This window comes from Ctenopharyngodon idella, chromosome 10 (assembly GCF_019924925.1).
Source record: "Ctenopharyngodon idella isolate HZGC_01 chromosome 10, HZGC01, whole genome shotgun sequence".
NCBI classification, from domain to species: Eukaryota; Metazoa; Chordata; class Actinopteri; order Cypriniformes; family Xenocyprididae; genus Ctenopharyngodon; species Ctenopharyngodon idella.
In genome coordinates, this window is record NC_067229.1 from 24,956,965 (window position 1) to 24,983,136 (window position 26,172).

The 26,172-nt window shown below is 38.0% G+C and overlaps 3 protein-coding genes across 17 annotated transcripts in view; 1 reads left to right on the top strand and 2 right to left on the bottom strand.

The window, feature by feature from the left end:
* sh2d4a (SH2 domain containing 4A) overlaps nt 1–1,084 on the top strand; it is a 43,591-nt gene extending 42,507 nt beyond the window's left edge. For all 5 annotated transcript variants that reach the window (XM_051907600.1, XM_051907602.1, XM_051907601.1 and 2 more), the window contains one exon: nt 337–1,084. In XM_051907600.1, the coding sequence (XP_051763560.1) occupies nt 337–432 (96 nt within the window). In that variant the 3' untranslated portion in view covers nt 433–1,084. The remainder of the gene's footprint in view (nt 1–336) is intronic.
* Nucleotides 850–17,600, bottom strand: slc38a9 (solute carrier family 38 member 9). 3 transcript variants are annotated; one of them, XM_051907596.1, is made up of 15 exons: nt 17,440–17,600; nt 16,133–16,245; nt 15,324–15,453; nt 13,727–13,845; nt 13,308–13,371; nt 13,132–13,225; nt 11,633–11,803; nt 11,462–11,518; nt 10,561–10,761; nt 10,048–10,155; nt 8,973–9,079; nt 7,049–7,162; nt 6,794–6,942; nt 2,342–2,431; nt 850–2,227 (listed from the first exon to the last, which is right to left on the bottom strand). In XM_051907596.1, exons 2-15 carry the CDS (start codon nt 16,213–16,215, stop codon nt 2,062–2,064), a joined length of 1,653 nt encoding a protein of 550 aa, XP_051763556.1. In that variant the 5' UTR covers nt 16,216–16,245; nt 17,440–17,600; the 3' UTR covers nt 850–2,061. The 3 variants fall into 3 exon arrangements, with proteins under 3 accessions (XP_051763556.1, XP_051763558.1, XP_051763557.1); XM_051907598.1 differs by lacking the exon at nt 17,440–17,600 and adding an exon at nt 17,315–17,338; XM_051907597.1 differs by lacking the exon at nt 17,440–17,600 and adding an exon at nt 16,450–16,552.
* Nucleotides 17,601–20,834: 3,234 nt separating this feature from the next.
* ddx4 (DEAD (Asp-Glu-Ala-Asp) box polypeptide 4) overlaps nt 20,835–26,172 on the bottom strand; it is a 46,169-nt gene continuing 40,831 nt past the window's right edge. For all 9 annotated transcript variants that reach the window (XM_051910769.1, XM_051910768.1, XM_051910763.1 and 6 more), the window contains 2 exons: nt 21,516–21,623; nt 20,835–21,429 (listed from right to left, as the gene is read on the bottom strand). In XM_051910769.1, coding sequence (XP_051766729.1) covers nt 21,346–21,429; nt 21,516–21,623 — 192 coding nt within the window. In that variant the 3' untranslated portion in view covers nt 20,835–21,345. The remainder of the gene's footprint in view (nt 21,430–21,515; nt 21,624–26,172) is intronic.

Genomic DNA, 26,172 nt, shown 5'->3' on the forward strand with positions numbered 1-26,172 from the left:
CGCCTATTAACAAGAAACATGTCACGTCCACATGCATGCCAGTCATAGGCGGAGAATGAACCGACTTGCAGGGTAGTCATTAGGTTTAAATAGACTGGGGCCGTTGAGCGCATTCCATACGCGAGAAACAAAAGAAAGTCACAATACATGCCATACAGCATTCACAGCTAACACAAATCACTACAGAACTGCTTGCTATTATTGTACTCACACCATATTGAATATTGATGACGTGATTGGCTACAGGTCGGTTTGGAGTTTGAGAGGGTGGTCTCCCCCCTCCACCTCCAAAATCTCCATTTAAGCCATGTGTAACTCTACATTTTCTGGCACTAGGTGGAGCCGCTGAGCTCATCTGGAGAAGAGGAGTACCTGCTACAGGCATGTGGACAGAGAGAGGCCACAGTAGATTATACAGAGCTCTTCACCTGACCCCCAAACTCACCAACAGTTAGAAGAACATGTGGAGAACATCTGCGCCTAACACTGTGATCAGCACTGGCAATACACTAAAGTGAATAATAATTGCAAAATCACATGTGAAGACAAAGTCATAATTAATTTTGATTACAGTCAGGTTCACATTTCATAAGCACCCCATTTTAAAAGTATTGAATGTAACTGAAAAGTATAAATCCAACATTTGCCATCCAAATACATAAGCCTGTTCCTTTGTGTAGAACAGACTTTTTCCATTTCAGAAACTGATATGATGTTGTTGGTTACTAAATGCACTTTTCATTTTATTCTATACTAACTAGCTGGTCAGTTTAAAACAAACTGTCACAGGTGTGACCGGGAATTACGTAAAGCGTGAAACCATAATTTTGATGGAACATGGACAAATAATTAAACAGTTTATTCTTTTTATTCACAACAGATGTTTAAAAGCATATTTTTGGAACTATGCAGTTTTGTTCCTCTGACATTTGATAAAAAAAAAAAAAGTGTTGGCTGTGATATGAAAACATTTACTCAGAGTTTGACAATTTTCCTGTAAAAAGTAGCACATGTAGTTTTGCACTTTTGAAGTGAATGGAAAGCATTATGAAGGAAACCATTAAAAAACCCTCTGTTAACAACACTTGTTGTGTTCTGTATTGGAAATTTTTTTTAGGGTTGAACTATGTTTAGGTAATGTGTGCTGTTCATTTTATACTCTGAAATACAAGTTGTTCAAATACAGAAAGGTCACAATGTCACTTAAATTTAATTGTTTAAAAAATACACAAGAACATAAGACAGAAAGTGACAGAAATGCTTAAAAGTGACTTAAGCTTTGGAATCTCACAAAAGTGTGCAAATTTAAGCTTCCCTTATTTGTTGTGCACATTTTATAAAGTGAGATGAACACACAGAATGCATCAGTACGCTCAGATTCAGCTGGAGAATGACACAAACACTGCAATATCAGCAAGAAACAGTCATCAGGAAATGTTTGTCTGTAGTCTAGACTTTTGATTCCCTTTTTTTATCCACTAATTACACAAGTTAAATTTCAGTACACTGATACAAGAGCATTCACAACACTGTCACAGTGAGGACTGGGTCCGGAAGAGCTTCGAGTTGCATTTCTGTTGCACGTCGACCTTATCTGTGTCTAATCTGAGAACTTGTGAAAAATTCAAAGCACATTCCAGCAGTGATGTTAGGCAGAATTCAGTGGCGTTCAGTACAGTTCCAGTAATAATCATCTGCTCATCACATGTAACAAAAGTGTCTTCACTCCACATTTAACTAAACGTTTTAAATTCAGAGTCTTGATGAAATCATGACAATTATTAGGAAGAAAAATACAATACAATTTTTTTAAATGACTGAATCCCTGCTGAAATAGCTTGTTTGAGCTAGTAAGAGCAGTTAAAAGCAATATGATAATTCTATAACTTTAATTAAATCCTTTTAAAATGTCAAAACTTAGACGTTTGGTGCCTTTGAGTGAGTTTCTTGTAATGAAATTCACCTGTACTTGTTTAGTAGGTTAGTACTACCAGGACTTCATTCCTATGAAAATCACCCCGAGAAACCAGAGGGTGTGCAACTGATTTAAGGCCCAGCGTGTCACATGAAGAACTGTCCGAACAGATTGGCCACTCCGAGCAGGATGAGAAAGCCATGGAAGAGCGCCGAGGGCCAGCGTAACTCACCTCTGCGTCTGAGTGACACCATGTGGATCAGAGAAGGAAGCACAAACACCAGAGCCAGGCCACAGATGGCCCCCGAATACCTGAGAGCAAACCAACAGTTACAAAGCCTGCTGTTCTTCACAGCACTACCCAGTTTAAAAATCAAAGTCAAAGCTCCTGTTAACAATAACCCAGAAATATTACACAGCTCTTACCTGATGATTGAACCAATGTTGGGGTAAAACCTGGCCGTCAGAACTCCAGCTCCGACAACAAGGATGTTCAGGAAAAAGACATGAAAGAAACTAGGAATGGAAAAACAAGGGATTTATGCAAATGAATTAATCATGTAGACAGGCAAACCCTTTCAGATCATTCAGGTAAATATACAGTGTGTCTGTAATAATCAGGCAAGTCAGTGATCTGCTCAAACTATATGATTTCCAAGCACTGTTTTCCAACTTTTCAAACTTTTGTAATTGCTTATGAGTGAGGCTGTGGCTTAACACCTTAAATTCAGATGTGCAGAGTTGAAGGAAGAGACGCGCAACATTCACAACACAAGCTGAAGCATCATGATCAGGCCATGAAATACAAGACAACTGATCTGTAAGGTTTTATGCACATTAAAAATATGTGTGAATGCGCAAACACTCACAAACCATCTTTCAGCAACACACTTGAGCATTTCAACTTAGACAAATGTCACATGATGTCATGAATAATTATGAGACAGCACCTTCTTAAATAATTATGCCACTCAGTCTCAAATAAATAACTTAATTTTCTTCTAAAAATAACAGATTCTACCATTGTTTGATAATGTGCAGCACACATCTCAAAAATGTGTTTTGGTGTTCTCTGACCCTTTAAAAGGACAATGAGTGTGCTGATTGTTTTAAATGTTACTTTATACAAAGACTTTAGATATACAAAGATGGTGCACAATGAATGGGAGAAATTGTAACATGCAATATGGCAGAATAAGTACCGCCCTGATTGATAAAGGCTGCATCCGAAATCGGATACTTCTCTATTATATAGTAGGTGAAAAACAGTAAGTGACAAAAATAGTAAGTCTGAAATCACAGTTTTTATAAAAGAGTAAGGAAAAAGTACCCGGACGACCTACTTTTTCCAGCGAGGTTCTGAAGTGTGCATACGATGGACACTTTACTATGCCATGAGGCCACAGGAGAGGATTTATGAATGGCAGTGAAGCGACGCAACTGACGCTGGTAGGTCACATGATAATGAAAACATGGCGAATGTAGTGCGTCCGGATTACATTCATTCTACACACATTCATACTACACTGATAAAAAAAAATTAAAAGAAAACTTTGAAAACACATCAGATCCCAATGGGGAAAAATATCATACTGGATATCTATACTGATATGGACTGGGTACTGTGTTAGGGATGAAAGGATGCCACATCGTTTGATGGAAATGAAAATTATCAACCTACAGAGGACTGAATTCAAAGACACCCTGAAAATCAAAGTGAAAAAAAAGGTGCAGCAGGCTAGTCCATTTTGCTGAAATTTCAAAATGGCACCCTGCTTGTATGCATGCCTGACCACATCGGGGTATGCACCTAATGAGACGACGGATGGTGTCCTGGGGTATTTCCTCCCAGATCTGGACCAGGGCATCACTGATCTCCTGGACAGTCTGAGGTGCAACCTGGCGGCATCGGATGGACTGAAACATAATGTCCCAGAGGTGTTCTATTGGATTTAGGTCAGGCAAGCATGGGGGCCATTTCAATGGTATCAATTCCTTCATCCTCCAGGAACTGCCTGCATACTCTCACCACATGAGGCCGGGCATTGTCGTGCATCAGGAGGAACCCAGGACCCACTGCACCAGCGTAGGGTCTGACAATGGGTCCAAGGATTTCATCCCGATACCTAATGGCAGTCAGGGTGCCATTGTCTAGCCTGTAGAGGTCTGTGTATCCCTCCATGGATATGCTTCCCCAGACCATCACTGACCCACCACCAAACTGGTCATGCTGAACGATGTTACAGGCAGCATAACGTTCTCTACAGCTTCTCCAGACCCTTTCACGTCTGTCACGTGCTCAGGGTGAACCTGCTCTCATGTGAAAAGCACAGGGCACCAGTGGCGGACCCACCAATTCTGGTGTTCAATGGCAAATGCCTATCGAGCTCCACGGTGCCGGGCAGTGAGCACAGTGCCCACTAGAGGACGTTGGGCCCTCAGGCCACCCCACATGAAGTCTGTTTCTGACTGTTTGGTCAGAGACATTCACCCCAATGGCCCGCTAGAGGTCATTTTGTAGGGCTCTGGCAGTGCTCATCCTGTTCCTAATTGCACAAATGAGCAGATACCGGTCCTGCTGATAGTTTAAGGACCTTCTACGGCCCTGTCCAGCTCTCCTAGAGTAACTGCCTGTCTCCTGGAATCTCCTCCATGCTCTTGAGACTGTGCTGGGAGACACAGCAAACCTTCTGGCAATGGAACGTATTGATGTGCCATCCTGGAGGAGTTAGATTGCCTGTGCAACCTCTGTAGGGTCCAGGTATCGCCTGGATGTCAGTGGCCTCTACCTGTAAAACCATTCCTGTTTGGGGGTCGTCTCATTTTTGCCCATCTAGTGCACCTGTTGTTAATTTCATTAACACCAAAGCAGCTGAAACTGATTGACAACCCCCTCTGTTACTTAACTGACCAGATAAATATCCCAGGAGTTTAACTGACTTGATGCTATTCTCTGATTAAAAAGTGTTCCTTTAATTTTTTTTGAGCAGTGTATATAGAATGCACTTTAGCGCTCATGAAGTAATTACTTATTTTGAATAAGTACATACTCAAGAGAGTATGCGATTTCGGACGCAACCATCATCGCGTCACTGCAGCTGCTCTATGTGAGCATAAGAAACAACATTTATGGGACAGTAATGTCAGATGTTGTTGATGATATTAAATGTTATTTAATTGTGAGTTCAGCAAGCAGCGTTTCTTGATTCCCCCATTCAAGTAGATAGGACTAGGTCTTGGATGGCCAAAATAGCTGCCCGGAGGTGTCGCAAATATGACCATCAAGTGAACTGACTTTGCTTTATATCAGTTATTTGTTAAAGCCTGCTTGTTTACTGTTCAAGAAAGTGGAAAAGTGGGCCTTTTGACAATAATATATCTCGTCTCTTGATATTTATGTATTAGCTCTGACAAGGGTGTATCCATATGTTTCAGAGGATGTGTCATGCAGCTATAGATATGGCAGAAGCAAAACTTTCAATTCATTTTTAAATTTCATTTTGCAAAAAAAAAATTCAACTGATTTTCTGTGATGACATCTGCTGGTTAAAGCTGTTTAAATGCAGTGAGAACACAGCTTAAATACAGTAGTCAACATTTGAAGTGGATCAAAAAAGTTCAAAGTTGTCCTAAGAAGACGGTTTTAGGACAACTTTGATAAAAGGTTTTGATCCACTTCAAACATTGACTACTGTATGTTCAATGGCATGTTCTGCAAAACAACTGCAAGTCTTTATTTTAAAGTGTTATCTACAAAGTGTACTCCATAATCAGCAAATACAAAGTAACATTATAATTAATTGTAAGTTCAACAAACATGTTTGAAACAAGACTTTTATTGACAGAATACTAAGAACCTGAACAATTCTACTACTCAACTGATAAAAACTGACTCAAGATCAGTTACAAATGGTACTTTTAACAGTACTTTTAATACTGGATTAAGGGTTCAGTTGAGATTAATAACAACGTCAACATCAAAGTGCTGACTAAATGTTTCAAAACAGTATGACGTAAAGCCTTGTTTGCTGAAATCAGATGACTTGGTTCACTAGCCACACAGGCCACGTACACACTGTAAGTTTCAAGAGTGAATCCCCTAAATTACCATTACATGTGTGTACGAAAAATGTGATGATTGACAGCTTGGAAACCATAGCGACGTTCTGGCGTCTCTCGTGTTTGGTATCCGTTACTGTGACCAAAGTAATATTACAGTGACAAAACACTCGTTACTTTCAGCAATTTAACTAAACACAGTCGACGGAGGCGTCGTGCTTTGTTTATGCTTGTACAGCCTGTTTTACACAGAGCGCGCTCTTTCTGGGTTGCCATGATCACTCATTATAAGCGTTTTTGGGCTTGTTGTTTAACATAACATTGGGCTTGTTGTCGCCTCATAAAGCGAATGGGTTTATGGAGTTATTAAAGTGAGCAGACATGAATTGTGATATTTTGGTCTTATTTTCAGCATAAAGCTTTTGGATTTATTTCGGTCTGTTATGGGCTTATTCTTGTTGATCTGATTTTACTAGCAAGATCTGGCAACTCGAATGAGTCAAGGCTCGTGCTTTCCCTGTGATTCACTGCGCATACAAAAGGGAGATAATCCGATGAACGTTAAAAAAAAAATGTCATTAATAACTAGTTGTTCGGTTCGGTTCTGTACACACTGCATATCATTTCTGTAAATGTGGTTGTCACTACCTGTATTTTTCAGGAGTTAATTTGGTTGTAGAATGCGGTTGTCACTCCCGTATTTTACTGAACTGTGTGTGTACATAACATGATTAAGCACTAATAGGTGAACTGACAACCTAATTTAGCTGCAGTGTGTACGTGGCCACAGTTATTACTATATACACAATTATTACTGACCCTGGGTAATGGTCCCCAAAGATCTGGCCCATGAGCTGCACGCGCACCAGGTACCCAAGCAGAGGATACACAGTGGTCATCTGGAACAGAAGGAAGGTCCTCGCTATAAACACTAGGATATCACTGCTGGGAAAGTTATCCAGGAAGTTCTGTAGAGGAGGAAACGACGTCAATATTAATGGCTGCACTTGAAACTGCTTATTTTAACAACTAAACATTCATGATATTACATTTGCAGGAAATGAACAGTCTTACTGGTTCAATGCACTCTTTAGACAGCGGTGGTGATGGGAAAGCAGCAAAGATCAGCACTCCCACATAGAGGTATGTCAATCCCACCAGCAGGTAAGCCAAGGACAGATCCCGCACCTGAGAGCACACTACAGTAGGTCACACCTCATCACAAAATCACAAAACAATGTCACAAAAATAACAATAATTATAATAATAATAATAGTAAAATTATTATTATTAATTATTATTATTATTATTATTATACTGCTGTAAACTCTATATACACTTTATGATGATAAAGCTAAAATCAATGACAAATAATTAATTTAAAAGAAAAAAAACTCACAATATCCCAAAGTATTTGGACACCCCAATTTCAATCAACAGGTTTGGAGTTTCCAGTAAATCCAATTCATATTCTATTTAATTAAAATTAATCAAATCCTAATACAACATTCTGGAACACAAGTTCCCAGACTTTTTTGTTAAACAAACTCCTTAGATGTATGATATTTACTTGAAGTATTCCCTGAGATTTGAAGTTTCAATAATTTAACCACATATGTTCACAGTTCTCTGTTGTCACCATGTGTTTGTCATGTAACCATTAACTGACTGTCAGTTAATGGTCACATGACAAACACATGACACAAACATTATTTTTCCTGAGACATCCAACAACAAAACAAAAAAACAACAACAAAAAAGTGACCTGTCACTCACATGAGATCCCTGATAGCAAACCACAACCATCCAACCAATCAGTTCCCCGTGGACAAAATCAAGCCCCGCCCAACATTTGTTCTTGTTCCAGAACCCGTTTCACTCATATATATTTCACAATAGGGAAGAATAGACTAGCACAACTTGATGAACACAGTGTCACTCTTCACTCTGAAACACGCGAAGCAACAGACTATATACTTCTTCAGTTAAATCACAGCCTTTGGTTTGATAATCATGATTTGATGAGATATAAATAGCTATTTCAGTTTTATTTCAATTAACTGTTCAGGTAAATAGAAAAGAAAAAATAACGTCCGCACACTGAAGTTACAGCTCCATCTGGGGCCCCTTGTGCGCTGTTCATAAATAAATATATATATATATTGTATGGAGCTGTAACTTCTCTGTGTGGACATTATTTTTTCTTTTCTATTCATCGTTATGTTTTTTGTCCTGCAACTTGGGTTTAGGATATGGAAACCTTCTTGTAATTGTTGACTCTTTAATTAATTGTTCAGGCCCAGTTAATTATTTTAATGTTACATTAAATTTAATTAATTATTAGGTTTTCCTCAGCTCTTGAACCCCCTGCAGTTCCCTCATGAATCCCGGTTTGGGAAACCCTGTTCCAGAGCATTGTTTACTTTAAAACTTTACAGATTGGGAAGGGTGTACAATGATTTTACTTAAAGAGTTAGGCACATTTAGTAACCCTAAAATAATAACAGTCCTAAAAACGGGATACATTTTCTTTATGCAATATATATATAACATATTTTGTGGTGAAATGTTATCTGGGTATTCTTGAAAGGTTTTGTGAGTCTCACTCCAATATTTAAAAAAATAAATAAATAAATCTTAATGTTGCCATAATAAACATTTTCTGTTTTTGCTCAGTGACTGGATGTTGTGAAATGAAGCATTATGGCCAAACTACACAAATGTCCAAGAATCATTACATTAACAGAAAAATGGTCATAGTTTGGCTGACAGTGAGGTTCTTTCTGTTCTTCCTGACAGCTCAATCTCAACCACAATGACTCATCTCCATTTTTCCCTTTTTAGAAAGTACAACGCTCAACACTAGCCGTTTCAGTAACTTTTTTTGCACACAATGCACAAGTATAATGTATGGAATATGGAACTGATGCTACAAGGACAGAGCTGATGTGCGGAGTTAGTAATCATGCAGTGATGTAGACAGGCGGAGAACACTCACATTGTTTTCTTGATGTTTGTTGTTCTTCATAAGCGTGATGATGCAGTTGTGAATGAAAAATGCTAATGTGAGAACCCCGCTCAGCTGAACAAACAGTGATCTGAACTCTAAATCAAGCCAGAGACAACAAAGACAACCACATATTACACATAAATCAATACGTGCTTATTCACACTACCATAGTTCTCTTTCACATGACTCAAGTCAGGGCTTTGCTTGCCTCAGTACATCATGGAAAGAAAACTGAAAAACTAAATATGGGTTCGCAAAACATTTGGATCTCTGGATTGGCCATTAAATCTTCATTTAATGTCATGCAAATTGTCCGGCAATCATTAGCCCCTTTTACACATACAGTCTTTACTGGTAAATTACCAATAAATTACTGTTAAGAAATCATGTGTGAACAGGACCTTTTCAAAAATACAGATAAATTGGTTCTGGCAATTTTCTGGTATGAGAAGTTGTAACATCACCAGTAAATTATTGGTTTGATGCTGTGTGTGAGAATGAGGTCAGAACACACTGACATAAGAAGTCTGCTTTGGGCCAATCATAAAGCTCTGTCGGAGCCGTTTACGGTAAGCTGCGCTGCTTTTTATTGTTTTTCTCTGTAAACATACCACCAAAGTTTACTGGTATTTTGGTCCTAATGTGTGAATGGTCTCTTACCGGTAAAAAGACGGAATGTCGTTGCTTGTGTTTGAATGGCACATGCATTTATCAGAAAAGTCGTTCAGGTAATTTACCGGGATTGTTGTGTGGAAGGGGCTATTGGCTGCGTTTCAAAAGCTCACCAGCAAATGGGGTCAAAGTTGAATTAGCTTTCTGAAACTTTTATTTCTGCATTAAAACGCTTCAACTACGCAACACTGAGCTTTTGGTTTGACGCTTAGCTCTGTAGAGTTCACTTCAATGGGTAACAGAGTCATGTGAAAGGAAATGAATAAAGAACCATAGATATCTCTTTAAAATGTGTTCACAGCTGATTTCATGACTACAAGAAGTTTCATTTTCATGCTCAAGAAGTTGCAAGATTGGAGGAAAAAAAAAAAAAAAAAAAAGACTTCTTTACCTGGAACAAAAAACGTTGATGAATCGAACCAGTGGAACTCCAGGTGAAAGCCCAGTCGAATAGTTTTATATGTGACCAAAAAGATGAGATAGAGCACCGATATAGTGCCTGTGAAAATCAATGAAAGCCTCTTAAACAGCAGGTTCACAGCAGATGACACAGCTGAACTGATCAAAACCCAAGCTGCTGTTCATATCAGTCATAAAACACAACTGGCAAGATTATTTCATATCAATAGGCAGACCAGAAAATCAAGAACCATCCTGATTCGCATGATAATGACCTGTTATATGTAGATTTTGAGAGTCTTCTCTGTCTTCTAACCCTATCTAGTACCCCTGACATCCGCTCTATACTGATACATGACAGACTACCATAGCAAACCTTATTACACCCTCAAGTCCTACTGGATACATGTTCATCTGACATTTAGATATCTTGCTTAAAAGAAAAAAAAAAATTGTTCAAAAAACAGAAATATTACCCCTCTAGCTAGGAAAATAAAGGTCATACCTAGGAAAGTGAACCTGGCGAAGAAAGAAGCTGAGCGGAAATTGAGCAGTGGCAGCAGCAGAACAATGAGGTAAAATGGGATGGTGTTGGTTTTGCTCCACCAGAGATCAAACACATGACCAGTGCTGTTCTCAGTCGCATAGTACAGGAGAATGCCGCTGCTGTTCCTGTCTGGATCCACATCTGGATACGGACATATCACTAGTGCAAGAGACCAGAAGAAACACACCTTCTCATTTTGAATAAATTAATAAATGAATGAATGACACTTTGAATAGTTAAGCACATGAAATGTAGCTTCAAATGCCAAATGAGCATGTCTAAACATTTCTATCCATTTCAATATTGGACCAATATTTCAGGCAAATCAGCGCTGAAGTTATAAGTAGATTTTATTTTTTTTTTTTTTACAGAATTTTTATATTTTCATTTCAGTAGATTCTTTCATTTTGTGATCTTCATGATCACAGAAAATGGTTTGGAATATCAAAAATACAGTGAATCATTTTTGTGAGGCATTGTCTTAAAATCATATGGTTAAAAGAATGGTCAAAATCTGTAAGAGGATTGGCAAAAACCTTCTCTAGGCAATTTGGCTGACTTAGATAAGATGGGCTCATGATTCATGCAACCACTAGGTGATTTTGTCTCGAAACAACTCCAGTATCGTCCCAAGGACATTTACCAAGTTTTGTTCAAATAAAATACAGCTTTTTGCAAGAAAAAAAAACTCAAACCATTTAACCCTGGGTATTATTAGAATCTGTATGGCTCAAGGAATCCAAAGAGACCAGGCTCATGACTTCAGACCAATTACTACTACTACTACTACTACTACTACTACTACTACTACTATTACTACTAATAATAATAATCAAAATAAATCACTATGACTTCTCACCTCTATCTGTTCCATTTGTACCAAAAGTATCTGATGTGCTGACATTGTGAACATAGTCTGTGAATGCAAAATATACAAGCAGTTATACAGATCTTCCTAGAAAACATCAACATCTTATCAGCTAATGTACAGCAGAAAAAGATGAGAATGGTGGGGAAAACAATCACTTACTGTAAATGAATTTCCCTGCATTGAAAAGGAAATTGGACATGAGAACCCAATAGACCACCATCGCACCAATCAGTGACACCAGTGAGAAGATGAGACTCGACCATTTTCCAAATGCCCCAAAGTAATATTTACACACATCAGGAAACTCCCAGTCTGAGGTATCCACATAAGCTGCAAAGACAAAGCTCTATATTATACAGAATTCGTGTTAACCCTGCAAACCTGACATATGAAATAAGTCAGGAAAATCTAATTTTTTGGAATGGAATGGTTTTTAAAGAACCTCTAGGCAAAAAAAAATTCTCTATAGTGAGAATATGGAGCTCATACTCGAAGAGGAAACAGCTCAAAATTATTCAGAGGCCAAAACGGAGTAAAAATTTACTATTTGGATCAGATGCTGATATTTATATAGCCAAAAATATGAAATTCTCAATGATATTAATCATTGAGATCTTTAGAATAGCAGACTACTGACAAAAAATGCATATAAATATCAGTTGTCACTCTTTATATGCCAATAATGTCTTTGTAACATGATATTTAAATGCTTTATGCTTTATTTATATGGTTTATGATCAAAGCTCTGTAGTTTTAAAACAAAGCAATGAAATAAAATGATGACTTAGAGATAAATGTTCCTCAAAAGCCTGATGTAAAATGAAAAATGATGTATGGATAATCAAGTAAACCTTCAAGTAAACCAAGTTTCTTCAGTCCTGTATGTCCAGGGTTGGTCCAGGGTTCTAATTGATATTCAAAACAGGTCCAGTCATGGCCAAGCCCAGTCGAGTTCCGGAGGGTAAAAATCGAGTTTTGGAAAGTTTTGATCATGTTGATCATTTATTGGCCCTATATATGATATAGTAGGCTTTATAGGGTTAACCCCTTAGTATTCCTAAGGTCTCTTTTGAAAGGTATGTGTACCATGAGCGGTACAGTTGAACGCTAACAGGTTAAACAACTGCTAAATTGGTCCAATAATGGAAATACTATAGACTGCAGGGTTATGTAAGTTAACATCCTGTTCATTTTCTCCATAGAGAATTTTTTTTAGCAATAATGTACGAACATATCAAAACCTAGATCCAGCAGGAACTCCAGATCTAGGCTGTTAAATGATGGTTTAATAAACAAACTCAATGTAAAGCACTACAATTCTTATCCTTAAGCAGGGCCAGTTAAAATGAGCACAGGAACTCTATTAAACTTTTAATCAGGATTTGAACCTGGGTCCCCTTTTAATATCAAATAAACATTATAGCCCTGGATTATCCCATCTCTCTGTCACATGAAGAAGTACCAGAACTATCACTGGGGTCCCCTAAAAAATTAGGGTCATAATGCCTTTGATTGCACATTAATCTGAGAATGATAAAAAGATTTTAACCTCATGATTTATTAACATATATCTTTCATAACATAAGCCTTGTGTATTGTGGCTGTAATAATATGAAAGAATGGCTGTTTATTTGAGAGAAGTCATGTGGTTGGCTTACGTATGGACTTTGTGGACTTTAATACTCTGTAGCAGCAGTAGAGTGTCAGCAGGCCCATAAGAACAATGATGATGATGCCCAGAGTGAAACCAGCCTAGAAAGAGAGCAAAGAAAAATTTATCTTCATAATAACCTGCAGTGAGTAAAGGAAATACACAAGAAAAATTTAAACTTACTTGTTTTATTCCCCATGGTATACTTAATATAGATGTTCCCATCATAGTGTTCCATATGGCAAAACTGCACTCACACACACACACACACACAAAATGAGTTTTTATAACTGCTTGTACATCTGTGGAAATGTAACCACGTAAATCCACTCTGCTTGTCTTAACGTTCCATTAATAGGTTCCCTCAGGTGCTAAAACTGAACAATTGCAGAAACAACTGTGCTGTTGCAGAAACAACTGTGCTGTTTAAAGGCCATGAATATTTAACAAGCCAAGTATTGCCTAGTTTACTGTCTGTTGGTAATCAACTCGACATAACATTCTGCTCAGTATAGCTTTGGCACTGCAGTTCTCAGTGGCAGGGCTTCATAAACTCTCTATGGAAAGCACTGCATTAAAAGCCTTTTTGAGGTTGGTCTTACATTGTGACAATGCTGGGGTTTTTGGCAGTGCTGTCGCCTCCCTGCACTTTGAACGCTGTTCCCAGTGGACTGTAGATATAGATGTCCTCAAGAGAAGGAATCACATGGTCTGGAGGTGCCTGAGATAGATAAGGCGCATAAACAAATGCATTACATCACAGTACGGGCCTAGATCACAAACTTCAGAAGCAGCTTCCCAAACAAATGATGCACTGTCCTAAAATACTGGTGGAAAGTGAAATTCGTGGTTGAAGACGGTGTTAATCTGATTTTAGAATTGCATCCTTCACAAACCAAACCAGGCAAAACAAAAAAAAAAAAAAGAATCAAAGCCACTGGATAATTTAATTATACACAGATTCAAAACAGCTCATAAATATCTGTGAAATAAGGCAGCGTAAAGATATTGTAGCCCTTGACTTCACCCGCTTACAGCCCTCAAACAACAGGATGATGTCACAGTCACAAAACTTTAGCTTGAGACTAACTGCCATACAAATAATTAAAATATTAACAACTTAATCGCCTGTTTTGTTTCTCACAGTGCAAGCTTAAGGGGAAAAATGTTAAATTCTTCCATCATTTGCTCACTCTCATGTCATTCCAAACCTGTATTATGCGCTTCACAAAAAAAAAAAAAAGAAAGAAAAAAAAAAAAAAAAAAAAAAAAAAAAAAAAAAGACATGATTGACAAATTTTGGCTGCAAATTTCATTTTTGGTCAAATTATCCCTTTAAGCCTTTGTAAACCTATAATTGAAAGGAGCAGAATCAATGTTATGAATGAATGAATGTCATTCTGAATATTCTTTACAATTATGTTGAATGCTTTATCCTAAATTCTCCATTTTCATTATTATTTCAGTATTTTAAGGTGGTCTTATTAAACCCACAAGCCTTCATTTCACACAAAGGAAGACTAATGCGTTGATGTGTGTATTTGACAAAAGTTGTGTTAATATATTCTCCATTCTAAAGCTGCGCTCACATTTACCGTTGTTCTGCGAATTTTTGCGGGCAAAATCCAGTAATTCAGGGGGAAAAAAAAATAGGAATCCATGTGATTGTGAATTTCACGTAGGGCCGAAAAATTTCCCTACGCAGGTTTCAAATTGGTCATGCGGATTAGATGCGTTGACCAACAGGAAACTGCTTTTTTTGAAAATGACTTCTGTGTGAGCTGGGCTTCATATATCGCTACACTACTTACAATAGACAATTAACCTTTTTGCCCACAAAAATGTTTTGCAGAAAGTTCCCTAATGTGACCACAGCTTAACATCTGCACAGAATTAGTGTTCGGAGCATATGATAACATGTAATAGACAAAAATATTTTTTCATTGTGCAAATGAACCCATAAAAATTTAGAACACTTAATTATATGGCATTTGTATATTCACTTAAAATTCTCCTACTTGGTTAGAAATATGTGATTCAAATTTGAGATGCACAATGACTGTAGTAATTGCAAATAGCCACAACAGGCCTAATAAACCTTTTTTTGCTATTTCCACATTTGTTTGTCCTTACACAGAACAGCACATTTGAAACATGCATTGGTATTTGTAGTGAAATGGGAAGTAGACAGTGACACACCAGCAGTCTGTCTGAGGAGGCTGTCAGACGGCCGTAGTAATGAACTCTACTGCTCAGTACCGCAGCTTCAGCAGACACTCTCTCCTGAGCATCATCCTCCACAATATTCCTGGGCTCCACATGGAACGGTCTGAAGGACAGAGCAAACAGGACTCTGAGGTGGGGTTCATAGGCATCTCACATTAAGAATGCTAATCTAGGATGCAGCCACTCTTCACACCATGTCTGGTGGCTTCAGGTCAGCACAAGGCTGGGAAGAATTATTACTGTATACATTAGTGCAGAGATGCCCAATCAAGGAAGGTAGATCTCTGAGGACAGGACTGAGCAGCCCTGCATTAGTGTGTTTTGTGATATTGTGCAAATGAAGGTAATGTAATCCAAAAATATGCTCTTAAGCTGCACTAGGTGGGTTTATGTTTTGAAGCACACTGCACATAGTGCTACATCTTAGACAGTATTTGTGAAATACCAGACTGAGCTAATTCAATCTTGCCAGTATTGCTAATTAGTCCTGGAAGGAAACCAGTGTAGGGTGACAGACTAAGCATTAAAATGTCTAAACTGAATGGCATATGAATTAGGATAAAAAAAAAAAGAAAAAAAAGTTTAACTCTTGATGTTAACCCATAAAGAGAGAGAGAGATTCTTGACTGTGTCTGTAAGTTCGCCCAAAGCGTCTGGTAATAGAAGACTTTGAAATAAAGCCAGCAGCAAAATTGTTTAGTTTAACTGTAAGGGTCAGAGAGTGGGATGAAAAAACAATCATGACTGTTTTTGGTGGAAAAACACACACTCACACACAGTACCTTCTTTGCTTGGGGTCCAGTGAATCCGTGTAATACTCCCCAGCTCGCACTGATCCTAGTAACGGTTTACTGTCCTCATCCATGATGCTGTGTGTCGTTTAAACCGTCATCACCTAAACAGTTGGACAAACAAACAAGAACACTAAACCCAGATCTGAGACGGTTGAATATGAAAGATGGTTCACTCCTCAAAAGCACCACACTAACAGCCAAACATTTGAAGACTTTTGACAGAGAGGTCAAAACTTAAGTATCAATTTCCAGTGTAAAAAGGCAGACATGTATATTTGAAATGACACTTCAAAACCTGAACATACAAATAAATGGATAGGACATGATGAGACATGTCACACACAGACTCTAAAGCGTCATTCCACAGAAGAGAACACAAAACAGCAGCACAGAGATTCCTGTCCTATGAGTAACATCCGGCAGGACACTGGCACAGCCACTGCCAATAACTTTTACATCTATTCATTATGTACAGTAGTGTCCAAAAGTGAGGTCCGGAGGAGATATTTGTTTTTTTATGACTTTACAAGTTTGATTAAACGATCAAAATTGTATCTTTAAATTTATTATTACCACAACAGTGAAGATAATCTAAATATTCAGCACGCAAAAGCAAAGTTATTCAGAAAGCAAATCTAATCAACACTAAATCCTGTTAATACGCAGTGTAAGTAGATTACGATTCATGTTGCTTGGAGTCTTGACAAACAAAACGTGTTCTGTGAATAGTGCATTAATACTCATAATTATTTTACTTCTGCATATAAAAGCCATTCACGGTTTAAAATGACCAGATAGGTTGAAGCTCATGTCATCTCTCTGCTGTTTGAAGACACTTCTGAAAGTCATATGACATCAGGTGTCATTTTATGATCACTGCAGTTGCTATGGAAAAAACCTTCATATATCCAGTGTGTCAATAATGAAATATGTCTATTCTAAGTTTAAGAAACAAACACCTGCAGTTCCTCTACAAACACCTGCAGTTCCTCTACAATACACACGTGATATGTTAAAACATAGTAAGAATATAAATGTGTGAGCGCATCATTTTAAGCCCTGCCAACGCACATGTATTTAGCCTATAACGAGAGAACCAGAACACATACTTCATGCGACTATTACTGTAAACACTAAATCAATTTAAATGTCCCTATGAAATGTCCTTACAGCAGCTCAATCTGTCATAAACAAAACTGTATAAGGTATGTGGTTATCTGCTCAGATGTTCATACGCGTGTTGCTTTACTATTATATAAGCTAATCTAAACAGGAAGTTTTAATTATAAACTTACCGAAATCAGACATAAACCGACAATCTGCTGAGACGATTGTTTTGAAAAGGAAACTCAGTATTTAAACGGCACATGCCTTTCAAATGTCACATGGGATTAGTAGTGCAGATTTCACGGGTACACAACGTATTTGGAACGTGAGAAAGAGTTCAAACAACTACACTACCCACAATTCCAGAGCGGGCGGCAGTCTATACGCAATGGAAGCTGTTCTGGGAACAGATCTAAATGCGTTGTTTAGTTAAACACAAAACTAACATTTTATATTGAATTCTAAAAACTTAAATCAGCAAAGAGTTCCCTCAATTTATTTTTATACAGTTTTTCTATGTGTTAAAATGAAAATGTTTATATTAATTATTATAATCTTACTGTTATTTATTGTTGCTGTTGTTATTAGAAATTACTCAAGAGAGTTCAAATTTGTATAGGCTAATAGAGACCCTAGGGCAGTGGTTCTCAACCAGGGGCCTCAGAATACTTCTAATGCTTCTAATGCTGCCAAGATATTTCTGATTTTAAATTAATCAGCCAACAACGTCATATAATTCCATGGGCATCTTATAAATATGGGTTTTTTGATAATTCATACTTTTTTTTTAATTAAGCAAAGTCTTTTTTGCTCAGAAATCTTTAATGATTTTTATAAAATAAATGTAAGATAAACATTTACTGTACTAAAGCAACTTGGGTTTACTTGATTATTCATACATTATTATTATTTTTTTAATGTTAAATATTAAAAATTCTTTATACATTTTTTCATGTTAATGTAAATGTCAAATATGACAACAGACTTTTGGGGAACATTTTCCATCTCTCAATTATCATTGGTTTGCAATGAATTGCATATGTATGCCATAAAAGCCTGATGTATAAAAGTCTGTCTCTGTGTGTGTGTAATATTTTAACACTAAAAAATGGTGTATGAATAATAAAGTAAACCCAAGTTGCTTCAGTACAATAAATGTTTATTACATTTACTTTATAAAAATCACTGAAGATTTCTGAGCAAAAAAGACTTAAAATAAAAGTATGAATTATCAGTCAAAACTTCTAATGAGATCAAGATGAATAAAATCAAGATATTTCTGATTTTAAATTACTCAGCCAACAACGTCATATAATTCCATGGGCATCTTATAAATACAGGTTTTTCTAGTAATGCCAAATTCTAAAATACTTTATTGGTATAAATGTTTTTTTTTTTAATCCTTAATCGGTAAATCTCAAACAACTGAAAAAACTAATTTTGCTGTGGCCACTGCCGCCCTGAAGGGCCATAGTGTTTGTTTCTCTAATGGAGACCAAAATGCACTGTAAGCTCAAACCAGTAGCCTCAAACTCATTGTATAGTTAAATAGTTATGGATAGATATTTATGCTTTGTGCTAGTCTTTTGAGTGTTTTTTTTCCACTACTTCCATGCTATAAAAAAATGGTATAGGAAAATCTTGCATAGGGCTGCACGATATATCGTTTTTGCATCAATATCGCGATGTGCGCATCCGCGATAGTCACATTGCAGGATGTGCGATGTCTAGTGTAGGGATCCTAGTTGATCCGTACGGACCAGGCACCACGGTTCAAAACACTTGATTCTCGGATTAATTGCAAAGTTCAACCTTTGAAAGTTTATCATTTGAGCTCAAGGGGACACGAAAGAGGACTCAATTCTGAACTCACACTGAATTGCGTACTCTTCTGTTAGACTTACCTGAAACTATTTCATTTGATGACTATTGAATATTACTACTGCCTCTTCATGCATCTCAGTGTATTTACACACATATAACAGTTTTCTTAATGAAAAACTTCATGCATACATAATAAATGGACTAATACTGGCAACTACTAACCAGATGCTATGGTTAAAGGGTTATTGTGTGAGAAATCTGATATTTTTATCATTGCTCCCTCAAAATGCAGACATGAACAAAGAATCTATTATTATGAAAACTTCAAACGGAGAAACTTTTCATCTCCCATAAAGAGAAAGCAAGCTTGTTTAACACAAAGTGGTGACGTGACCTGGGTGATACAAACATTTGAGAGGCTGTGGGGCGAGGCAGGGAAAGTTTGGGTCTCATTTCTTGGTTTCATGTTGAAAGGGTGTTTGTTGTGAATATTTAGATTATACTGACATTGTTCATAAACTTTTTGTTTAGCTTATGGGCAGCATTTAAAAACAACATGACCACCTGTAGTGGGAAATCTACTAACCTTCTGATAAAAGTTGATACATTTCACATATTTACAATATTTGGAGGAGACTTGCATGTTTAAAACGTTGTTGTTCAGTGTTAGCTTATTACTATATTATTATTTTAATTAAGTAAAGTCTTTTTTGCTCAGAAATCTTTAATGATTTTTTTATAAAAATAAATGTAAGACAAAACATTTACTGTACTAAAGCAACTTGGGTTTACTTGATTATTCATACATTATTTTAATGTTAAATATTAAAAATTCTTTTTACATTTTTTCATGTTAATGTAAATGTCAAATATGACAACAGACTTTTGGGGAACATTTTCCATCTCTCAATTATCATTGGTTTGCAATGAATTGCATATATATGCCATAATAGCCTGATGTATAAAAGTCGGTCTCTCTGTGTGTAATATTTTAACATTAAAAAATGGTGTATGAATAATAAAGTAAACCCAAGTTGCTTCAGTACAATAAATGTTTCTTACATTTACTTTATAAAAAAAATCACTGAAGATTTCTGAGCAAAAAAGACTTTACTTAAAAAAAAAAAAAAAAAAGTATGAATTATCAATCAGAGGACAAAAGACATGAAGTAGATTTTTTAGCAAAATTTTGGTCATATTGATAATTTATAGACGCTAGAAATTTGCGTATTAAATATTATACAGCATTATACAATATATTCATAAATAGGCATTATACTTACTGTTTAACAGAATTTTACAAAGAATGTTTAGTTGAAGTTGAGAGAATAAATGGTTTTAGAAATGTGGCTAAAATGTTGTAACATGCATTGCTAAACAAGCATTCTGTTTTCACTTAATTTATACCCCCAAACAGGCAACATGACCAGGGAGATACAAACATTAAAATCAAAAATAAGTCATGTTTAAAAAAAAAAAAAAAAAAAAAAAAATTAAAAAAATAAAAATCACGAAATTGTATTGTGTCCTAAGATGGAAAATATTGATAAAACACTTATATAACTTCTTATAACTAGCAAAAATGTTTAAATTATAGAAATTTCCATGACTTCGAGGTCTAGAAATTGACAAAAACTCAAATCTTAAATCTAAAAACAATCTTGAAACAAATTAAAATCTAGAAATGTTGAAGCACTGCTCGATGGTAGAGCCTGATCACTGAATTATAGCAACAGATTCAGATTTGAAAACAAAGATGTCTGGTAAACACTTTATTTACCTTTTTCTGGTAAGGTGCAATGGCAAAACAAGTTTCTTTACTTGTTGTATACTTTGGCTTTAAGACAAAAACGTCAAGAAAAACAACCTGCAAACTGTCACATTTAACAACAGAACTGATTGATAAGGTACAACTGTAGGAAAGAGCTTCAGGTAAAGGCTTACAAAACTCAATACACTCTTAGCAAAGTGTTAAAATGTGACAACTTAAAAACAAAATCCACTAATCCAGTTGTGCTCTAGTCAAAACAAGTGATAAGAAAAAAAAAAAAAAATCATCAATTCAAACCAAACTGCTAAAAGGTATCATGTCTTGATTAGTATTCTGTCCTGGAGATCAAACCTACAGCTTTCAGAATGTGACTTCTTTTAATGCAACAGCTTTACTGTAATGCTACATCAATAATTCAACTTTTTAACAAACACATTGGAGAAATGAATAAACTCAAAATAAAAGTTAATCTACATAATAGAACAAGGTGTATGTGTAGTTATTCCCATTCCTCATCATCTGCCGCGGCTGCTGGTTTTGGGGCGGATGCTGGTGGCGGCTCGTCTGTCCTGAAGGATCCTCCCTACAAATCAAAAGCCATTCAGACATGCATCACATCACTACAGCAGTCCAACTGAAGCTCAGGGCAGGGATTTGGATGTAGTGTACCTTCCGTGTGTCTGTAGATGCAAACAATCTTCCACGTGGGTTGATGCCTGTTGTCCCATGAGCACTGAAAGCTATTTCTTCCAGCCATTTGGGAACCGTCTGTTGAGCCTGAGAGATTGAGATTTATGGGAGATATTTGAATATAATAATTCATCAGACAGTTTTGTCCAAAGCCACTTACAAATGAAGAGAACAAAAGCAATTAAACCAACAAAAGGGCAACAATATGTAAGTGCTGTGTCAAGTCCCAGATAATCTAGCACAGTGCACATAGCAAGATTACATGTTAGCATACACCCACAGAATAGGGCTGGGCGATATGTAAAAAATATTTTATCGATAATCGCCTTAAAAAAATATTGCGATATCCGATAATATCGTCTACCCAAGCCCCGCCCGCCCCGCCCCCGTCGGAGACAACGTAGCTGACACGCACTGTAAACAGTTTGGTTGCACTTTATCCGACAATAGCCTGCAAATCAGTAGGCATAAACTTAATTTAATTAAAGGTTAAAGGTTTGGGTTTTTTTTTTCTTAGTTTGTGCTTTAATATAAAACATTCGCTCTGTTATGTTAGTGTTGTTAATCTTTTCCACACTGCTCTTATCAAGTGTTTGAAATTAATTTCGTTTCGCGAAGAGAACTGTTTAGAGAACTGAGAAGAGAATAGAGTTTAACCAAAGACTATAGAATAACAAGACGCATCACTCGTATTATTATGAATGGGAGAAAGTGCAACACGCAATATGGCGGAAAAAGTCCCGCCTTCTAAATAAGAGCCAATCGCGATTGGTAAAGTCATCGCGTCACTGCAGCGGCCGTTAGAAGCTCCAGTTTCTATAGAAACAGTCAGATGCGCTCCTCCGAAATGAGGCACAAAAGACTTGCATTTAGGACTGTGCATGCGCATTACGTTGATCCAGCCTGAAAAATACCGTTTAGTTGTTTTTTTTTTGGCATGATTCGAGCGTTTAGAAACAAAAATTTATGAGACAGTTTTTGTCAGATTTCATTGGTGATTTCAAATATGAAATTTAATCGAAAGCTTGGCAAACAGCTTTAGAGAATTTGATGTTTCCCTGTGAATGAAAATAATATATATATATATATATATATATATATATATATATATATATATATATATATATATATATATATATATATTTTTTTTTTTTTTTTTTTTTTATGTGTGAATTTTATTTTTCATTTATTTTGATAATGAACAGGCTGCGATGTCAGGCAGTGCTATTAACGTGCGCGCATGAGGCACCGGTGTGATCACTTGAACTACTTCCTTACACCAGTGAAGAAAACAAAATACTAATTTTTTGTCATGCATAAACTGAAAAGAGTTTAATTATATCTGTGTACACTCACAATAAAAACAAAACATTTTGTTTTTGTAAAATAAAGAAAACAGGTACCGCTTTCTTCAGTCTTAGTTTCCTTTTGAATGTGTTTGTGTGGAGAGCGTCGCTAAAAAAATAAATTAAAACAGCAAATGGCTTCAGCTTTTTTTCTTTCGTTTTGTTAATCTGTTAATTGTTTAAGTGAATATATTTTGTGTATTTATTCATTTTATTTAGGCTATGAGTTTATTTTGCACTGCAGGTACGTGATGTGAATCCTTTTCTGTTTGCTCGTGTAAAACGAAACCACTGGAAAACAAATTGTTATTTTTAATGGGTCAGACATTTAGGCTATCCATTCTAATTTAGCCTTTTAATTCTAATTTGACAATCGTGTTGGTTTAAACAGAAATGAACATTATTAGCGCCGCAGGTATAGGCCTAGGCTGATGTCAATACACGAATATATAATATAACAAAATATAGTCTGTTACACACACACGCGTGACAAAACTGTGTTTAGGGGAATATTTTGACATAATTTGTGTATTTGTCCACGAAATAACCTAAGGCGGCGCTCTGGATGTATGCGGAGCTCAGAAAACAGCACGCGGGGCCTACAGAAGTGTTGTCTGCTTCATCTCGCACTTGAATGTTTTAAAAATAAAAATACATTGTTAATAAGCAAAATCAAACTTAATTTTATAGAGTAGCCTAGGCCTATTCAATTCCTGGCCTTAAGTAAACGTTGTCATGAATACGGCTCCCGCGGCTCCTCCTCCCGGCTGCCGGAGGGAGCCATCACCCAAGCTACTTCCCTCTGGACTACATTACCCATAGGCCCTCATTCCTGGGACTGATTGCGCACACCTGCACTGCATCACACTCATCCATACACTGCGAAGTCTTGATTTGCCCTGGTGATCACTACTGAGCGTTTTCTTCTGGACTGTTACCCTGTTATTGTTTGAACTGTTTATCTCCTGTGAACCTCTGCCACCTGCCCTGAACCATGCTTGTTTCCTGGATTGTGTTTGCCTGCCGCCTGCCCTGAACTCTGCCTGTTGTAAGACCCTGAATCTCTGCCGCCTGTCTCGACCTAAGCCTGTCCCTGTTTACGCTACTGTCTTGCCCTTGTCTGCTTTGTGCTTCGTTGTTACAATAAAGAAACTGCAAATGGATCCTCACGCCGTTGGCCCATCATTACAGAAGACTTCGCCATCAAACGATCCAGCAGTTCTCCTGCAAATCTCCACCGAACTCTCAGCACAGGCCTCTCAGCTTGCCGCGCACCAGCACCAGCTGACTCGTCTTACGTCACTCACCGAGGAGCTAGTGAAAACCCTGCAGAGCTTGCGGTTTCCCTCTCCTGAAGCCACCACGCCGCCTCCCACTATCAATGCCAGTCAAGCGTTCACTTCTCCACCCGCTGTAAATCCACGCCTCGCACTACCAGAGAAATTCGACGGCAGTCCAGCCAAGTGCAGGGGCTTCCTCCTTCAATGCTCCTTGTTCATAAACCAGCAGCCTTCGTTGTATTCCAATGACACCAGCCGGATATCGTTTGTATGCTCCTTGCTCACCAGCAAAGCACTTGACTGGGCCACAGCGGTATGGAGAGAAGATAGCTCTGTGTTCCCCACATTCACGGCCTTTCTGCAAAGCTTCAAGGAGGTGTTCGAACACCCAGAGGGCGGCAAGAGCGTCGGCGATCAGCTGCTTTCACTAAGTCAAGGTAAATCTACCGCCGCCAAATTTGCATTGCAATTCCGCACATTGGCCGCACAAACTAACTGGGTGGAGGACACACAAATTGCTGTTTCGCAAGGGCTTGTCTCTGGAGCTCCAGGCCGAGCTCGCTTGCCGTGACGAGGGGAGATCGCTGAATGCATTCATTGAGTTGGCCATTCACATCGATAACCTCCTCCGAGCCCGACGACCCGTTCGCTCCCTCGCGCCAGTCTCTGCCGCTCCTGAACCCATGCAACTCGGATATACTCCCCTTCTTCCAGAGGAACGAGAGAGAAGGCGCCAGCTGCACTTGTGACCAGCCTGGCCGCAGTATAGACACATCAAGCTCAACTGCCCCATTCGACCCAATGCTTCTAATCCCAAAGCGGTGAGTTCAGCACAGCATTTCGATTATTTGCCCAACTTCGATTATTTGCTAAAATCCCCATCCAACTAACTAGTGACGATCAAACCATATCTGCCTATGCTCTTCTTGACTCTGGTGCAGCAGGAAATTTCATGTCAGACACATTCATCCGTCAACACAACATACAACTAACCAACTGCAACTCTTCGTTAACAGTGGAGGCGCTAGATGGGAAACCAATAGGAGGAGGAAGAGTGGCGCACATTACCTTGGCGCTTGCCCTACAAGTCAGGGCGCTTCACCATGAACAAATTCAGTTTTACGTCATCCATTCACCCAACAATCCAATCATCCTCGGGTTGCCTCGGCTTCGAACACACAAACCGCACATATCCTGGAAGGAGGGTCAGATCGTCCAGTGGGACCCCGCCTGTCATCATCACTGCCTGAGTTCTGTCACGCCATTACCTCTCCAAACCATCTCCGTCAACGAGACTCCAACCGACCTCGAACCTGCTATACCAGCCGAATACACAGATCTGGCCATCGCTTTCAGTAAGTCCAAATCCACGGAACTACCACCTCATCGCTCCAGTGACTGTGCTACTGAACTATTACCCGGTACCACTCCACCTAAGGGCAGGATATTCCCTTTGTCACAGCCAGAGGATGCGGCCATGAGATCGTACATCGAGGGGGAACTGGCTAAGGGATTCATTCGGCCATCAACATCACCAGCTTCATCCGGGTTCTTCTTTGTCAAGAAGAAAGACAGCAGCCTACGGCCCTGCATTGACTATCGCGGCCTGAATGACATCACTGTAAAGTTCCGATATCCACTACCATTGGTCCCTGCAGCCCTCGAACAGCTACATCAAGCCAAATACTTCACCAAGCTGGATCTACGCTGTGCATACAATCTAATTCGCATCAGGGAGGGCGATGAATGGAAGACCGCTTTCTCCACTGCCACTGGCTACTACGAGACCCTTGTCATGCCCTTCGGCCTGTCCAACAGTCCTTCAGTCTTTCAATCCTTCATCAATGATATCTTCCGAGATATGCTCAACCGCTGGGTCATCGTATGTATAGATGATATTCTCATTTATTCCAACTCCTATGACGAACACGTTCAACACGTTCAAGCTGTGCTGCAACGTCTAATACAACACAAACTCTACGCCAAGGCTGAAAAGTGCCTCAACATCCT

What these genes read in the sequence shown, in the direction of transcription:
- slc38a9 (XM_051907596.1), bottom strand. Translation starts at nt 16,215, where the DNA reads ATGGATGAGGACAGTAAACCGTTACTAGGATCAGTGCGAGCTGGGGAG. An exon ending in TACCATGGGGAATAAAACAA is followed by an intron (nt 13,226 to 13,307) that starts GTAAGTTTAAAT and finishes CTCTCTTTCTAG; the next exon opens with GCTGGTTTCACTCTGGGCAT. An exon ending in AACATTGGTTCAATCATCAG is followed by an intron (nt 2,228 to 2,341) that starts GTAAGAGCTGTG and finishes GTTTGCTCTCAG; the next exon opens with GTATTCGGGGGCCATCTGTG.